The sequence below is a fragment of the Berghia stephanieae genome, chromosome 13 (assembly GCF_034508935.2).
Source record: "Berghia stephanieae isolate SIO BIC M18660-M18661 chromosome 13, UCSD_Bste_1.3, whole genome shotgun sequence".
Taxonomy (NCBI): Eukaryota; Metazoa; Mollusca; class Gastropoda; order Nudibranchia; family Aeolidiidae; genus Berghia; species Berghia stephanieae.
The window spans coordinates 2,811,028-2,827,559 of record NC_088372.1 but is presented as its reverse complement, the minus strand read 5'-3'; the positions used below and the strand labels follow the sequence as shown (position 1 = coordinate 2,827,559).

General features: G+C 39.4%; 1 protein-coding gene across 1 annotated transcript in view; it reads left to right on the top strand.

Moving 5' to 3' along the window:
• The window catches only part of LOC144958908 (low-density lipoprotein receptor-related protein 1-like), a gene marked incomplete in the record, with an annotated part of 328,538 nt that overhangs the window by 261,621 nt on the left and 50,385 nt on the right, over nucleotides 1–16,532 (top strand). The window contains 12 exon segments of the mRNA XM_078891197.1: nucleotides 162–293; nucleotides 2,723–2,845; nucleotides 3,859–4,113; nucleotides 6,462–6,626; nucleotides 7,816–7,944; nucleotides 8,629–8,840; nucleotides 9,752–9,931; nucleotides 11,266–11,545; nucleotides 12,040–12,180; nucleotides 12,912–13,074; nucleotides 14,068–14,174; nucleotides 14,677–14,808. Of these exon segments, the coding sequence (XP_078747323.1) occupies nucleotides 162–293; nucleotides 2,723–2,845; nucleotides 3,859–4,113; nucleotides 6,462–6,626; nucleotides 7,816–7,944; nucleotides 8,629–8,840; nucleotides 9,752–9,931; nucleotides 11,266–11,545; nucleotides 12,040–12,180; nucleotides 12,912–13,074; nucleotides 14,068–14,174; nucleotides 14,677–14,808 (2,019 nt within the window).

The following is a 16,532-nucleotide window of genomic DNA, read 5'->3' as shown; positions in this document are numbered from 1 at the left end:
TCTCCTTTAAACAAACCCATTCAGAATTTGAGAAATTAAATTTGTTTTTTGTTGTTTTTTGTTTTGTTTTATATTAGCGTCAATATGTAGTTATATAATTAATTTACAATTTCATGGCCATTTCCTACAAAGTTGTTCTACCATTTGCTTCATTCATCCAGCAACCAAGAATTGCTCTGAGAACCAGTTCCGATGTAGCTCTGGCCGATGCATTTCTAAAGATTGGGTCTGTGATGGGGAGTCCGACTGTGCTAAAGGGGAGGACGAACGCATGGACGACATAGCCAAGTGTGGTAAGCAGTCTCACAAAAAATTCAAGTTCAACGTCTTTATCCGCTCATCACTGCAGATTTTATAAAATACTAACGAAAGAGTGAAAATGGAAAGGCTTCGTATGGGAACAAAACAATGGACGTTTCGGGTACAAACACTTCGTCAGCACAACAGTACACAAATTGTGCTGACGAAGGGTTTGTACCCGAAATGTCCATTATCTGTTTTGTTCCCATACGAAGCCTCTCCATTTTCACTCTTTCGTTAGTATTTTACGATCACCGGATTCAGGCAGCCCTTTCTACCGTTTTCTACTTTTGCAGATTTTATACAATTATGTGGTGACTTTCTCCATTATTGTGTTATTGAGTTTGAAAGATAAATGTTTAATAGTTGACCCAAATTTGTTAGGGGCAGCATGGCTTCAGTGATACGGTCTTTGCTTCGTACCCGAAATGTACCGAGTTCAATCACCCGCCGCTGCGTTGTGTGGCCTTGAGCAAGTCACCTCGCGCTAACTCACTTTGCGGCGCTGCACTGCGGCTGACACCTGGGTTATTCCAGTCTTCCCTTGGAATAGACCCTAAAGACAAATTTCCCCTTGGGGATGAATAAAGGGAATTTATTTTATTTATTTTTATTTATGATTTGTTGTTGATAATATCTAGGATTTCTGGTGGGAGAGTGTTCCATTCCTTGATGATTTCTCGCAAACTTAAGGGACGAGTCCCTAAAGCTCAGTTGGTAGAGCACACTCACTAGACAAGCAAAGAGACCATGGTCGATCCTGATTGGTGGTCGAGTTGTTTTTCTCATCCTTTTTTTTTTATTTTTGTCCATCCAGCAGAGATTGGGTAGCTGGGTCTATTAGATCTGGTGGAAAGTACTTTGCAGTAAACTGGTGTCTTATTAAAAGGATAGCAAGCAATTACTATTGTTAATTTTTTATTTTTATTTTTTTTTATTTTTTATTTTTATTTTATTTTAATTTTTTTTATTAAAGATGGAAAATTTAAGTTTTAAAGCAGTGAGAGTCAAGTTGAATTTGAACTCTCTCGAGTTCATATTCATGGAAAATCGAACAAATTTGTTCGATTTTCAATGAGGGTGAACTCGAGAGAGTTAAGACAAAACCACACTGGCTTAGGTTTGAGTTTGAACCCTTTGCAATGGGGGGGGGGGGGGGGGGGGGGGGGGGTTCAGGTTTGTTGAAAAGAGTGTTTACAAAATCTTCCTCCACTTTGCATGCATCAAACTTGAATTCCTGCTTTAGGAATAATTGACTTAGAAACGTTAATATCTTGTTATTGTTTCTTTTTGAAAGAGAAAAAAATTGGGTGAGCAGAAGCCAATGCTTTATCTGAAATATCATAATATAGATTTTTCCGATTTTGCTTCTATTTTTTTTCTTTCTTTTTAAAATTGATTTATTTATATGTGACCCTTCGCCTCAAAACGGTATTTAGTCGGATTGGTTAAGATGTTGAAAATTGAATTTATAGCCAGAAATATCAGACTTGTGTTGAGTTTGTATGTTTTATTGAGGAGAATGGATACCATATTTTAGGGTGCTAATGCCAACAATTTATATTTTTTACCAGTTTAACATTAAATTTGGCTTTTAAGCACTTGGTTCATTCCAACATAATACGGTTTTGAGATGATGGGTCACATATATATATATTTATTTATTTGCTTATTCATATAAAGTACAAGTAACAAAATTAAATCTATTTAGAGAATGCTTCTATGTCAGTGATTCAACTTTGAAGATAAAAAAATGCGAAAATGAATAGGAAGTTCACAAGCAGAAACGTGACCGCACGTGTCAAACTGGCATAATATGAAAATAGAAAATGTAAAAGTGCACAGTGACTTTTGGTGTTTATCTTTCCATTGTGACCTGGGTGGGGTTCCCTACCTCCCCTAGTGGGCAGGGAGTTACTTGCCTTGTCTTCTATCCCCCTGTATCTGTTTTCCAATTGCTTTCTGTTTTTCTCTTGGAATGAGATTACATAGTTTTGTCCTGACTCTGACCAGAGACCTTGGCTGGGAGGGAAACAGTCGAATGTATAATTATAGCTTTGGGAGATGATATTTTTTTCCTTGTAAATCATCTCTCTGTTATGTATTGTTATTTTTTATTTTTAACATATGATTTGTAAACTTTTGAGTGTGTTCCTCTTAGTGGGTTCGTACTGATGTCTGGGTGAGACATTTAGGTAATCTCTAAGTACTTTGATAGTGTGCTCTTGGAATCTACATCTGTTCCCTATTTGAACCAATTCCCCTTTGTCTTACTTTTTCCTCACGTCCTTATATTGTACATCTCGATGTTTTTACTATCCCATTTTCTTCCTTTTACCTGGCGCTGATATGACCTAAATGTGTTGCAAGCGCTGTAAAACCCTTAAAAACATAAACAAAAAAACGTTTCCATTGTGCCCAGATCCTGTTGAATGCGGTGAAAACCAGTTCATGTGTCTGAATCGTAAATGCATCAGTCAGGACTTTGTCTGCGATGGGGAAAGTGATTGTGAGGATGGATCGGATGAACCCAAGGATACTTGTGGTGAGTAGAATATTATTATGGAGACAGGCACATGGGAAGTGTGGGGGTCCCAAAAGCTCAGAGTTGGAAAATTGCAAACTTAATTACAGTCGTGTCTCCCTCATACCTGCCTATTATTACGGACCGGACCGCCCGTAATTGTTACGGAAGTGTAAGGACAATTATGGACTTACGGAAATAGAAGAAATATTACTGATACAAATGGTCGCAACGTTAAAGTAAAAAAAAAAATTGTGTGTAAAATCTCATCTTCTTTTTTTGAATTGTCAGTTTATGAAAAGTGTAAAGACCACGAGTTCCAGTGCAAGAAGGAACACAAATGCATCATCATTAAATTGTGTGTAAAATCTCATCTCCTTTTTTTTTTTAACTGGGTGGGGTTCCTGACCTCCCATAGTGGGCAAGGGGGTACATACTGTGTCTTCTATCCCCTTGTATCTGTTTTCCAATTTGCTTTCTGTCTTTGTCTTGGGATGAGATTACTCGGGTTTTATCCTGACTCTGGTCGGAGTCCTGGCTGAGAGGGAAACAGTCAAATGCATAGTTATTGTTTTGGGAGATATGTTTTTCCTTGTAAATCATCACTCTGTTATGTATTATTATATTTGTTATTTTGAATGTATAATATAAGCATTTGAGTGTATTCCTCTTTGTTGGATTTTGTGCTTGTGTCCAGATGAGACTTATAGTTATAGGAGATCTCAAACTAAGTACATTGGTGGTATGCTCCTGGAATCTACATCTGATCCTTATTTGTTCCCAGTTCCCCTTTGTCTTACTTTTTCTTGGGTGCTTTAATTGTAATTCTAGAACTTTATCATTTTCTTCTTTTTCACTGGCGCTGATATAACCTAAATGTGTTGCAAGCGCCGTAAAACCCTTAAAAACAAAACAAACAAACTTCTATATTTTTTGTCAGTTTATGAAAAGTGTAAAGACCACGAGTTCCAGTGCAAGAAGGAACACAAATGCATCGTAAAATCTCATCTCCTTCATTTTTTAAAAATTGTCAGTTTATGAAAAGTGTAAAGACCACGAGTTCCAGTGCAAGAAGGAACACAAATGCATCAAAGGCACCAAGCGATGCAATGGAATCATCGACTGCCATGACCACACAGACGAAATGGACTGCAATGAAGCCGTCGGCAGCCCCTGCCACAACGCTACTCTGTTTGAATGCTGGGATAGGATGCAGTGCGTGTCCCCCGATGTGGTCTGTGACGGCAAGAGGGATTGTTTGGACGGCTCCGATGAAGCTGACAATTGTGGTAATTAGATTATTTTCTTTCAATATCCACTGAACGTGGTCTAGTGACACTCGCTTTCGGGTGGTCCTGGGTTCGAGTCCAGTGCTCCGCGCATAGTTGAGTCCTTGGAAAAGGTTCTTTACTCACATTCTCTCACCGTACTCAAGGGTAAAATGAGTACCTGGCCGTTAACAGCGTTGTCTTTGTCCGAAAATTTGTAATATCGCCTGACAGGCGTCATGTCCCGTCCTACATGTTAAATTATTGAATTTGATGCAAAATCTCAATTAAAATGCCCCCCTAGGTCCAATTGAATATTCTGATGACAGAAATGATACCATTGGTTCAATTTATTGTACTTTTGTAGAAAGTAGGATTGGATTACATTATTGATTTGCCTTTCAAGACCAGCCACACTAGAATCTGTTCTACTGGCCAATGGCCGCACAGTGTGGCCGGTCTTGAAAGGCAAAAACAATAATGTATTCCAATCCTACTTTCTACAAAAGTTCTATAAATTGAACCATTTTACAAAAGGTCCCTGGCCAACAGCAACACATAACGTCCAGAAGGAGACATGATGATAATGACATGACGCCTGTTAGGCGATAATACAATTTTTTTTTTCCGACCGAGACAATGCTGTTAACAGCCAGGTACTCATTTTACACCCGAGTATGGTGAGAGAATGTGAGTAAAGAGCCTTTTCTCCAAGGACTCAACCCAGAACCTTCTGATTCAAAGGTGAGTGTCATACCACTAGACCAGATAGCTGCACATCATTAGAATTTGGTTTCATGTAATTGCAAGAGCGATGCTGTCAATAACACACCTAGAAAATTATAATTCAGAAAAGTGAGTGGAGCAGGCACTTATGTTAATAACAACAAGTGATGAAGTGAGTAGGAAAGTGCCAGAAGACAATAGAGAATAGAAATTTAATGGGATCGTGGAGAGCTCATACGGTAGAGTCACGCTCTCCCCGGCCAGGCGGAGTTGTCGTACCAGTAAGGTCGCGGGTTCAAACCCCCATCACAGCCGTAAACATTTTTATTCTCTATTGTCTTTTGGCACTTTCCTACTCACTTCATCTCTCTCTCTTCTAGAAAATTCTAACAATTTCTGAGTGTTTAGTTAAATACCTCATCATCATCAACCCCATGATCTGATCATCATGATGATGCACATGGTGCAGATCTCGCTCACCACTTTCCGCCAATCTTCTCTATTGTTAGCCTTACTCCAAGAGTTCCTCCATTTTCATTCCTGTCCATCCAAACTGTCCTTCGTCTTCCTCTCCTTCTCCTTCCTCCTTCAAGCGTGGCTCAGCAGTTCAGACTTTGCTTCATACCTGAAAGGTGACGAGTTTGATTCCCCTGCTGCGCTGTGTGGCCTAGAGCAAGTCACCTTGCCCTAGCCTCAATTTGCGGCGCTGCACCACGGCAGACGCCTTGGGTTATTCCAGTCTTCCCTTGGAATAGACCCTTGAGACAAATTTCCCCTACGGGATGAATAAAAGGATTTAAAAATTATTTTTTTTTGTAAACTACAAAATCTATCTGCCATCTCTAAAACAAATGTCTGTGTTATGTAACGCTGACAACCAGTCTTCAATCTATCCTTTTTGTTTTCCTGAGCTCCCATTGTGTGCAGGGAGGTACAAACTGTCTCTTCTATCCCCCTATATCTGTTTTCCAACTTGCTGTCTGTCTTGGTCTTGGAATGAGACTACTAGCTGGGTGGGGCTCCTGACCTCCCATAGTGGGCAGGGGGGTACAAACTGTCTCTTCTATCCCCCTATATTATTTGTTTTCCAACTTGCTTTCTTTTTTTGTCTTGGAATGAGATTACTTGGTTTTGTCCTGGCTCTGGCCGGATACCCTAGCTGAGAGGGAAACAGTCAAATGTATAATTAGTTTTGGGAGATGATATTTTTTCCCCTTGTATATCATCTCTCTGTTATGTACTGTTATTTTGTTTTATTCTTAACAAATGATTTGTAAACATTTGAGTGTATTCCTCTTAGTGGGGACTTGTGCTGCTGTCTGGGTGATACTTTTAGGTGATCTCAAACTAAGGACACTGATATTGTGCTCTTGGAATCTACATCTGTTCCCTATTTGAATCTTTTCCCCTTTGTCTTACTTTTTCCACAAGTCATTTTAATTGTACATCTAGAATGTTTTTACAATCCAATTTTCTTCCTTTTTACTGACGCTGTATGACCTAAATGTGTTGCAAGCGCCCTAAAACCCTTTAAAAAAAACAAACAAAAAAACAAAAAACAAAACAAAACAAAAACAAAAACAAACAAACAAAAAACAAAAAAAAAAAACAAACAAAAAACCAAATATCCTTTCTTGTTCCAGGCATTGATGAATGTAGTGCCAAAGTGCCAGTGTGTAGCCACATGTGTATAGACAAGCGGTTGGGATACGAGTGCCGATGTTACGACGGATACCAGATGGAAATGGGACCTGGCACCAGACACAGCAGCAAAAGTTACGGCGATGGGGTCAACAGGAAATGTCATGGTGTGTAAATTTTTTTTTTTTTTTAATGAGCTTTTATATAGCGCAGTATCCACTAAATGTGCTCAAAGCGCTTTACAAAGGGTCAACAGCAACATTTAACATTTAGGATAGGACATGACGCCTGTTAGGCGATGTTACAATTTTTTTTCGGACAGAGGCAACGCTGTGTGAGAGAATGTGAGTAAAGAGTATTTTCCAAGGACTCAACTATGTGCCGAACGAGACTCGAACCCAGGACCTTCCGATCCGAATGCGAGTGTCATAGCACTAGACCACATAGCCGCACCTGTACCAGTTTGGGACAATAATAGAAACGTTTATAACACCTCTCAACTCTCTCCTTACCAGCCATTTTCAGGATTTTCCCCAAAACTTCACACCCAATTAACACAAAAATTAGATTTCTTATTACTCAAACAGTAAAGTTCTTGCGATACATAATTTCTTTATCAAAACATGCTCTACAATACACTGTTCATTTTCTTTAAGTTTTATGATGTACAAGAGAAATTTGAATAAGAAAAATGTTTGTTGTATCGTAACGAATGTGACGATTTTCCTATAGTTGGTAAGGAGAGGGTTAATATATAATCAGTAATTCTCATCTTTTACCTCCCTCTTGACTTTTATAACCCACTTACCCTTTCCCCCCCCCCCCCCCCCCCATGCTGATGGTATGCATTTATGTAAAATATTCACCAGTTCTGACCACCAGATCATGTGTAACTACCACGCAAAGCTATGTGTGAACCTTAAACATTTACTTAGCGAGAACTAATCACTCAACTGGCAGTCTAAAGTTGTCCTTTAGAGCCATTTGGAGCCCATGGAGCCAGAGTTTATTCCAGTTCTATAGTGTCAATTGTTTGCTGGTCTAAGCATAAGATGCAAGTCTATTGCAAAGTGCTTTCCATCAGATCTTACAGATCCAGCTACCCAATCACTGTTGGGGGGGGGGGGGGGGGGGGGGGGTCAGAAAAAAATAAATATATAAACTTCACCTGGGATTGTTCTCAGTCCCTTTGCATGTGAAATGAGTGCTCTACCTATTGAGCTATCAGGAGCTCCAATTGGCAGGCTAAAGATAATAATTTTTTTTTTTTAAAAGGGCTGAGTGAAGTCAACTTCATTCCTTCTATACAACTTTTACTTTTAGACCAAATATACCATCAAATCATTTGATCTCCAGACTTGAATGAATGTGAGACGACATTCCCTTGCAGTCACTACTGTACCAACACCATCGGCTCCTTCAAGTGTAGCTGCCCCCAAGGATATACCCTCATGCCGGATAGCAAGTCTTGTCGGGTGTCGGATGGTAAGTGTTCACCACATTGATAATAACAATGAAGTGAAGTGAGTAGGAAAGTATTTTATGGTAGGTGAAGCATCTGTGTTAAAATTTACCTCCAAAAGCCCTTAGAGTCTGGTGTCTCTGAGTTATAGCGCTATATAAGTTTTCAGCATTATTATTTTAAAAAGGATTGTTCTATAAATAACCTTTAAAAAGCTCCATTTCAACAGTGAAGCTTTAAAAGAGTGTCCAGCGAGTCTCAAACCATGACCTTTTGACCCTAAAGTGGATGTCTTACAACCACTGGAATGTATTGTTAGTTTTTGTTTTGAATAGATTTTGTAAAAATTTGAGTGTAATCTTCTTAGTGGGATTCTGTGCCTGTGTCTGGATGAGACTTTAATGGGTTCACAATCAAGATACACTGATTGTATGCGCTTTGAAACTACACCTGTTCCCGATTTGAACCAGTCTCCTTTGTTTCTCTTTTTCTTGGATGCTTTCAATATATTAAATCTAGAATATTTTTACTATCTCGTTTTCTTCCCTTTTTGGAGCGCTGATATGACCTAAATGTGTCTTGAGCATTGTAAAACTCTTGAAAACTTGAACTCAAAACTCCCTTTTAAAAAGTATCTTTTTCTTTAACTTGATAAAAAAAAAATTGTCATGATGTGTAAAAATAATTGAGAAAATGGTCCTTTTCAGGAATCAAGCCCCAACTGCTGGTGTCCAACCGTTACTACCTACGCCTCATCAACATCACCCATGAGAAAATCTCCACCCTGATGCCTCAATTGAAGAACTCTGTGGCTGTGGACTACGACTGGCAGAGCCAGACCATCTTCTGGTCGGACATTTCCAGTCAGAGGAGCACCATATCCAGTATGGCCTATAATTTCACCAATCATACTTCTGGGGTAGGTTCACTCTCATACTTACTTACTTACTAACTTATCCGAACCAGTGACCATCTACTGGTCAGACATTTCCAGTCAGAGGAGCACCATATCCAGTATGGCTTATAATTTCACCAATCATACTTCTGGGGTAGGTTCACTCTCATACTTACTTACTTACTAACTTATCCGAACCAGTGACCATCTACTGGTCAGACATTTCCAGTCAGAGGAGCACCATATCCAGTATGGCCTATAATTTCACCAATCATACTTCTGGGGTAGGTTCAGTGTCTCATACTTACTTACTTACTAACTTACTTACTTACTTACTTATCCGAACCAGCGACCATCTACTGGTCAGACATTTCCAGTCAGAGGAGCACCATATCCAGTATGGCCTATAATTTCACCAATCATACTTCTGGGGTAGGTTCACTCTCATACTTACTTACTTACTTACTTATCCGAACCAGTGACCATCTACTGGTCAGACATTTCCAGTCAGAGGAGCACCATATCCAGTATGGCCTATAATTTCACCAATCATACTTCTGGGGTAGGTTCACTCTCATACTTACTTACTTACTTATCCGAACCAGTGACCATCTACTGGTCAGACATTTGCAGTCAGAGGAGCACCATATCCAGTATATCCATGTCTCATCCTACATGTCAAATGTTGCTGTTGACCAGGGACCCCTTGTAAAGCGCTTTGAGCACATTTAGTGGATATTGCGCTATATAGAGCTCCATTTTAATTTTTTAAATAAATGCTTTTGAGAAGAAGAAGAAGATTAAATGTGGTGTATATGATAATTGGGATGACAAAAGTTCTAAATTCCAATTTCTATAGCTATAATTTTATTTTTAAAGTTTCCTTTTTTATTTCAATTTAATTTCCATTTTTTTTTTTTTTTTCAATCGGACAGGAAATCAAAGTCCTTCACAGTCAGACGGTTCGTAGCCCCGATGGTTTGGCCGTCGACTGGGTAGGCCGTAACTTGTATTGGTGTGACAAGGTCACGGACACCATTGAAGTGTCCACATTGGATGGGAGATACAGGAAGGTGGTGCTGAGGGAGGGATTACAAGAGCCCCGTGCTCTAGAGGTAACCCTGTGTGTTTTCATTTTATGTTTCATCATTATATCTAAATTTTATTTTTTTTTAATTTTTAAGATTTTTAATTTATTTCTTAAATTATTTTTTTTCGTTTATTGTGAATACGGCGTGATATATAGAAAGCAGGGAAGTTACTCTGATAATAATAATAATAATAATAATAATAATAATAATAATAATAATAATAATAATAATAATAATAATAATAATAATAATAATAATAATAATAATAATAATAATAATTTTGATGTACATAGTTTGAGATCGGCATTTAGAATCTACATCTAATCCCTATTTGAACCAATTCCCCTTTGTCTTACTTTTTCTACGGTGCTTTGATTTTAAATCTAGAATATTTTGACTTATTTTCCATTTTATTCTTTTTTACTGGCGCTGAAATGACCTAAATGTGTCGCAAGCGCGTAAAACCTAAAAAACAAGCAAACAGACAAACAAACAAGACTTTGAAAGCTCATTTAGATTAAGTGCATCTAACTACTACGTTAGCCTAACCCCTTCTCCCTAACTTTCAATTTCAATTTCAATTTCAAATATTTTTTTATTGTCGTCATTAAAAAATAGTGTTTCATTGATAATTTAGTCAGACTAATAGAAGCCTTTGTCCAACTCTTGTTGCACTTTCCTCCCAAATAGAAGCATTTGACCAACTCTTGTTGCACTTTCCTCCCAAATAGAAGCCTTTGACCAACTCTTGTTGCACTTTCCTCCCAAATAGAAGTCTTTGACCAACTCTTGTTGCACTTTCCTCCCAAATAGAAGTCTTTGACCAACTCTTGTTGCACTTTCCTCCCAAATAGAAGCCTTTGACCAACTCTTGTTGCACTTTCCTCCCAAATAGAAGCCTTTGACCAACTCTTGTTGCAATTTCCTCCCAAATAGAAGTCTTTGACCAACTCTTGTTGCACTTTCCTCCCAAATAGAAGCCTTTGACCAGCTCTTGTTGCAATTTCCTCCCAAATAGAAGCCTTTGACCAGCTCTTGTTGCACTTTCCTCCCAAATAGAAGCCTTTGACCAACTTTTGTTGCACTTTCCTCCCAAATAGAAGCCTTTGACCAACTCTTGTTGCACTTTCCTCCCAAATAGAAGGCTTTGACCAACTCTTGTTGCACTTTCCTCCCAAATACAAGCCTTTGACCAACTCTTGTTGCACTTTCCTCCCAAATACAAGCCTTTGACCAACTCTTGTTGCACTTTCCTCCCAAATAGAAGGCTTTGACCAACTCTTGTTGCACTTTCCTCCCAAATAGAAGCCTTTGACCAACTCTTGTTGCACTTTCCTCCCTCCCAAATGTGTACCCAGGTCTACCCTCAAAAGGGACTTCTGTTCTTGACCGACTGGGGAGACTCCCCCTACATCGGCCGAATGAATATGGATGGGTCGGATTTTAAAACGATCATCAACGAAAGCCTGGGCTGGCCCAACGCTCTGACCATCGACTACGTGACGGAGAAGATCTTCTGGGGAGACGGCAATTTGGATTACATCGGCATGGCAGACCTGGATGGCAAGAACCCGAGAATCATCGTAGGGGAAGGCAAGAAAATGGCCCCTCATGTATTTGCCATCACCACTTTTGAGAGTAAGTCATAAATGATTATTTATTTCTATTAACGTATTCATATCATTCTTAATTTTCTTTTGTTCTTGACTTTTCAAACCAAATGTAATGAGGAGAAATATGAGGAGTATTATTAACTCTCTTGAGGTCATATGCATGGACGATCTAACAAATGTGTTCGATTTTCAATGAGGGTGAACTCGAGAGAGTTAAGGGCTTATTTTTTTCTCAAATACTTTTTTTTCTTCTCTCTTTTTTTTTTTTTTGGGTGTTCTATTTAGACCAACCGTATTGGACAGACTGGGAGCACATAGGCATATACTCTGCCAAGAAGTTCTCAGGTCAGATACCTCGAAGATCATCAGTCTGGTTCAGAGACCTATAGTGAAGGAGCCATAAAAAGTGTCAAATGCATTTACTTTGTAGAGAAATATGTAGCAAGTTATTATTAAGAGCTCATTATAATATTCTCAAATCCTTTTTTTCCTGTTTTTCTTTTTTGGTGTTATATTTAGACCAACTGTATTGGACGGACTGGGAGCACATCGGCATATATTCTGCCAAGAAGTTCTCAGGTCAGAATGCCTCCAAGATTATCAGCCTGGTCCAGAGACCCATGGACATCCAAGTGGTCCATCCTCTACGGCAAGTGCCTGGTAAGTGGAGATGGGCAATTGCTAGTGTCTAATGCTATAGAAACTGGGATAAAATCAGGGGCTCCATAGGCTGTATGGCTATGAAGGACACGTCATCATCAGCTATTTTCTCTCTGCCTGCAGTTTTAGACAATTTTTTAAGTCCCTGTCATAATACTAGCACTCTATCCAAAGGGTAGCAAGCAATTGCTATTGTCTAATGCTATAGAAACTGGGATAAACTCAAGAGCTCAATGGGCTGTATAGCTCTGAAGGACACGTCATCATCAGGACTCTACCTCGTACCCCAAATGAAGAATCACGTCGTGACTGTCAGTTCACGTTAGACTGTCAAGAAGGCTGGACGCGTCTTGTTTTGTCTATTTAATGCAAATCATTGTGTTAATTTTTCCTTATCCTTATTGGATTTTTAATCTGTTATTAGACCTGTGACATACCAATTCCCATTGGAGCATATTATTAACACTGTGAACGTGGTGCTTAATGATTTTAACTTTTGAGAAAATATTTTATTATAAGAAAGCTATTTTCTCTCTACTTGCAGTTTTAGACAAATTTGGCCATAGCCCCTGTGATAATACTAGCACTCTATCCAAAGGGTAGCAAGCAATTGCTAGTGTCTAATGCTATAGAAACTGGGATAAATTCAGGTGCTTCATGGGCTGTATGGCTCTGAAGGAAACGTCATCATCAGGATTATCAGAAAGCAATTTTTCTCTCCCTGCCTGCAGTTTTAGACAAATTTGGCCGTAGCCCCTGTGATAAGGCTCATTGTTCTCACCTGTGTTTACTGAAGCCTGGTCCAAAAGCAAATTCTTTGGAGGCAGTGTGTGCATGCCCTGAGTATCATTATCTGGATTCGGATGGACGGTCATGCGTGTCCAACTGTACCAGGTAAGGATAATTAATTGATTGTTTGTCTTGAGTATTTGTCTTCTTCACTCTCTGAAGAAGAATTCTGAAAGCCTCATCTGTCTGGTGTGAATAGTAGTAGTAGTAGTAGTAGTAGTAGTAGTAGTAGTAGTAGTAGTAGTAGTAGTAGTAGTCGTTGTCATCGTCGTAGTAGTTGTCGTTGTAGTACTACTAGTAGTAGTAGTAGTTGTCGTTGTACTAGTAGTAGTAGTAGTAGTAATAGTACTGATAATGATGATGATGATGATGATAATAATAATAGTAATAATAGAACTGTAAATTCTCAGTCAATTAACTGAACTCAGTCAATTCGGCAAATTCAAATATTTTTAAAAAGGAAAGAAAGAAAGAAAGAATTCATGAATCGTGGAATGACTGTAAAGTGTATTTTACTGTGCGGCTATGTGGTCTTGTGGCATGACACTCGCTTTCGGATCCGAAAGTCCTGGGTTCGAGCATCAATCGGCGCATAGTTGAGTCCTTGGAGAAGACTCTTTACCCATTTCTCTCCTGTGTAAAATGAGTACCTGGCCGTTAACAGCGTTGTTGTCTATCTGAAAAAATTGTAATATCGCCTAACAGGCGTCATGTCCCGTCCTACATGTTAAATGTTGCTGTTGGCCAGGGATGCCTTATAAAGTGTTGCAATCACCGTAAAACCCTTTAAAAAAAACAAAACAAAACGCCTTGTAAAGCGCTTTGAACATGTTTAATGGATATTACGCGATATAAAAGCTCAGGGCCTCTCTCTTCAAACCCCAACCTATGCAATGAAAGACCTGAGGTGTAAAATGAGTACCAGGGCGTTAACAGCATTGACTATGTCAGAAAAAACTTGAACTATCGCTTAATAGGCATCAGGTCTTGTTCTACGTGTTGCTGTTGGTCAGGGACCCTTTGCAAAACACTTAGAGCATGTTTAATGGATATTACGCTATATATAAAAGCTCATTTATTTAACTGTTTTCCCCTCAGCTCCCAGTTCCTGTGTAAATCGTCTTCCAAGTGTATTCCATTCTGGTGGCAATGTGACGGCTCTCAGGACTGTCCTGATGGAAGTGATGAACCTGCTGATATCTGTGGTCAGTTGGAGGATAAGAATGATAAAAATAATAATGATAATAATAATATTAATGATAATAATAATGATAATAATGAAAGTAATAATAATATTAATAATAATAATAATAATTATTATTATTATTATTATTATTATTATTATTATTATTATTATTATTATTATTATTATTATTATTATTATTATTATTATTATTATTATTATTATTATTATTATCATTATTATTATCATTATCATTTTAATATTATTATTATTATTATTATTATCATTATTATTATTATTATTATTATTATTATTATTATTATTATTATTATTATTATTATTATTATTATTATTATTATTATTATTATTATTATTATTATTATTATTATCATTGTTATTATTATTATTATTATTATTATTATTATTATTATTATTATTATTATTATTATTATTATTATTATTATTATTATTATTATTATTATATTGTGCCGCATCAAATCTCACTTATTATTTGTCTTGTGTAGGTACATACCACTGCAGTCACCATGGAATGTTCCAGTGTTCAAATGCCACCTCAAGCCTGGACTGTCTCTTACCGACTCAAATCTGTGATGGCAAGGCGCAGTGTGCCGATAAGTCTGATGAAGCCATTTGTTGTAAGTAGAGATGATAACATCACATTCTTCTTATACGATAAGAGATGAACTAAGATGAACTACTCGGTGGGTTTTTCTACCTCCCATAGTGGGCAGGGAGGTATGTGTGGGCAGGGAGGTATGTGTGGGCAGGGAGGTATTTGTGGGCAGGGATGTATTTGTGGGCAGGGAGGTATGTGTGGGCAGGGAGGTATTTGTGGGCAGGGAGGTATTTGTGGGCAGGGAGGTATGTTTGGGCAGGGAGGTATTTGTCGGCAGGGAGGTATGTGTGGGCAGGGAGGTATGTGTGGGCCGGGAGGTATGTGTGGGCAGGGAGGTATTTGTGGGCAGGGAGGTATGTGTGGGCAGGGAGGTATGTGTGGGCAGGGAGGTATTTGTGGGCAGGGAGGTATGTGTGGGCAGGGAGGTATGTGAAGGCAGGGAGGTATTTGTGGGCAGGGAGGTATTTGTGGGCCGGGAGGTATGTGTGGGCAGGGAGGTATTTGTGGGCAGGGAGGTATGTGTGGGCAGGGAGGTATGTGTGGGCAGGGAGGTATTTGTGGGCAGGGAGGTATGTGTGGGCAGGGAGGTATGTGTGGACAGGGAGGTATGTGTGGGCAGGGAGGTATATGTGGGCAGGGAGGTATATGTGGGCAGGGAGGTATGTGTGGGCAGGGAGGTATTTGTGGGCAGGGAGGTATGTGTGGGCAGGGAGGTATTTGTGGGCAGGGAGGTATGTGTGGGCAGGTAGGTATGTGTGGGCATGGAGGTATGTGTGGGCAGGGAGGTATGTTTGGGCAGGGAGGTATTTGTCGGCAGGGAGGGATGTGTGGGCAGGGAGGTATGTGTGGGCAGGGAGGTATGTGTGGGCAGGGAGGTATGTGTGGGCAGGGAGGTATGTGTGGCATGGAGGTATTTGTGGGCAGGGAGGTATGTGTGGGCATGGAGGTATGTGTGGGCAGGGAGGTATGTGTGGGCAGGGAGGTATTTGTGGGCAGGGAGGTATGTGTGGGCAGGGAGGTATTTGTGGGCAGGGAGGTATGTGTGGGCAGGGAGGTATGTGTGGGCATGGAGGTATGTGTGGGCAGGGAGGTATGTCTGGGCAGGGAGGTATGTGTGGGCAGGGAGGTATGTGTCGGCAGGGAGGTATGTGTGGGCAGGGAGCTAACTTTACGGCACTGCACTTGTGCTGTTACCTGGTTTATTGCAGTCTTCTCTTGGAATAGACCTTAAAGACAAATTTCAACTTGGGGATGTATAAAATGTGGCCATGTGGTCTTGTGGTATTACACTCACTTTCGGTTCGGAAGGTACTGGGTTCAAGCCTCGCTCTGCGCATAGTTGAGTCTTTGGAAAAGAAGGCTCTTTACTCACATTCTTTCACAGTACTCGGGTGTAAAATGAGTACCTGGCTGTTAACAGCGTTGTTTCTTGTCGGAAAAAAATCGTAATATCTCCTAACAGGTGTCATGTTTCATTCTACAATTTAACGTATTGCTGTTGGTCAGGGACCCTTTGTAAAGCGCTTTGAGAGGATAATGCGCTATATAAAAAGCACAATTTTTCTTCTTCTTCTTCTTCATCTTGTGGAAACCTCCAATATTGTTGAGGATCACTCCACAGTTTGTAGGGTTTTAGATTTTAAACTTGCTAAAACTCTGCACATAATACTAATTAAAAAAAACAAACACACACATAGATTAAAAAGTCACTCCTCCTTCCTCCTCATCCTTCTCCTCCTCCTC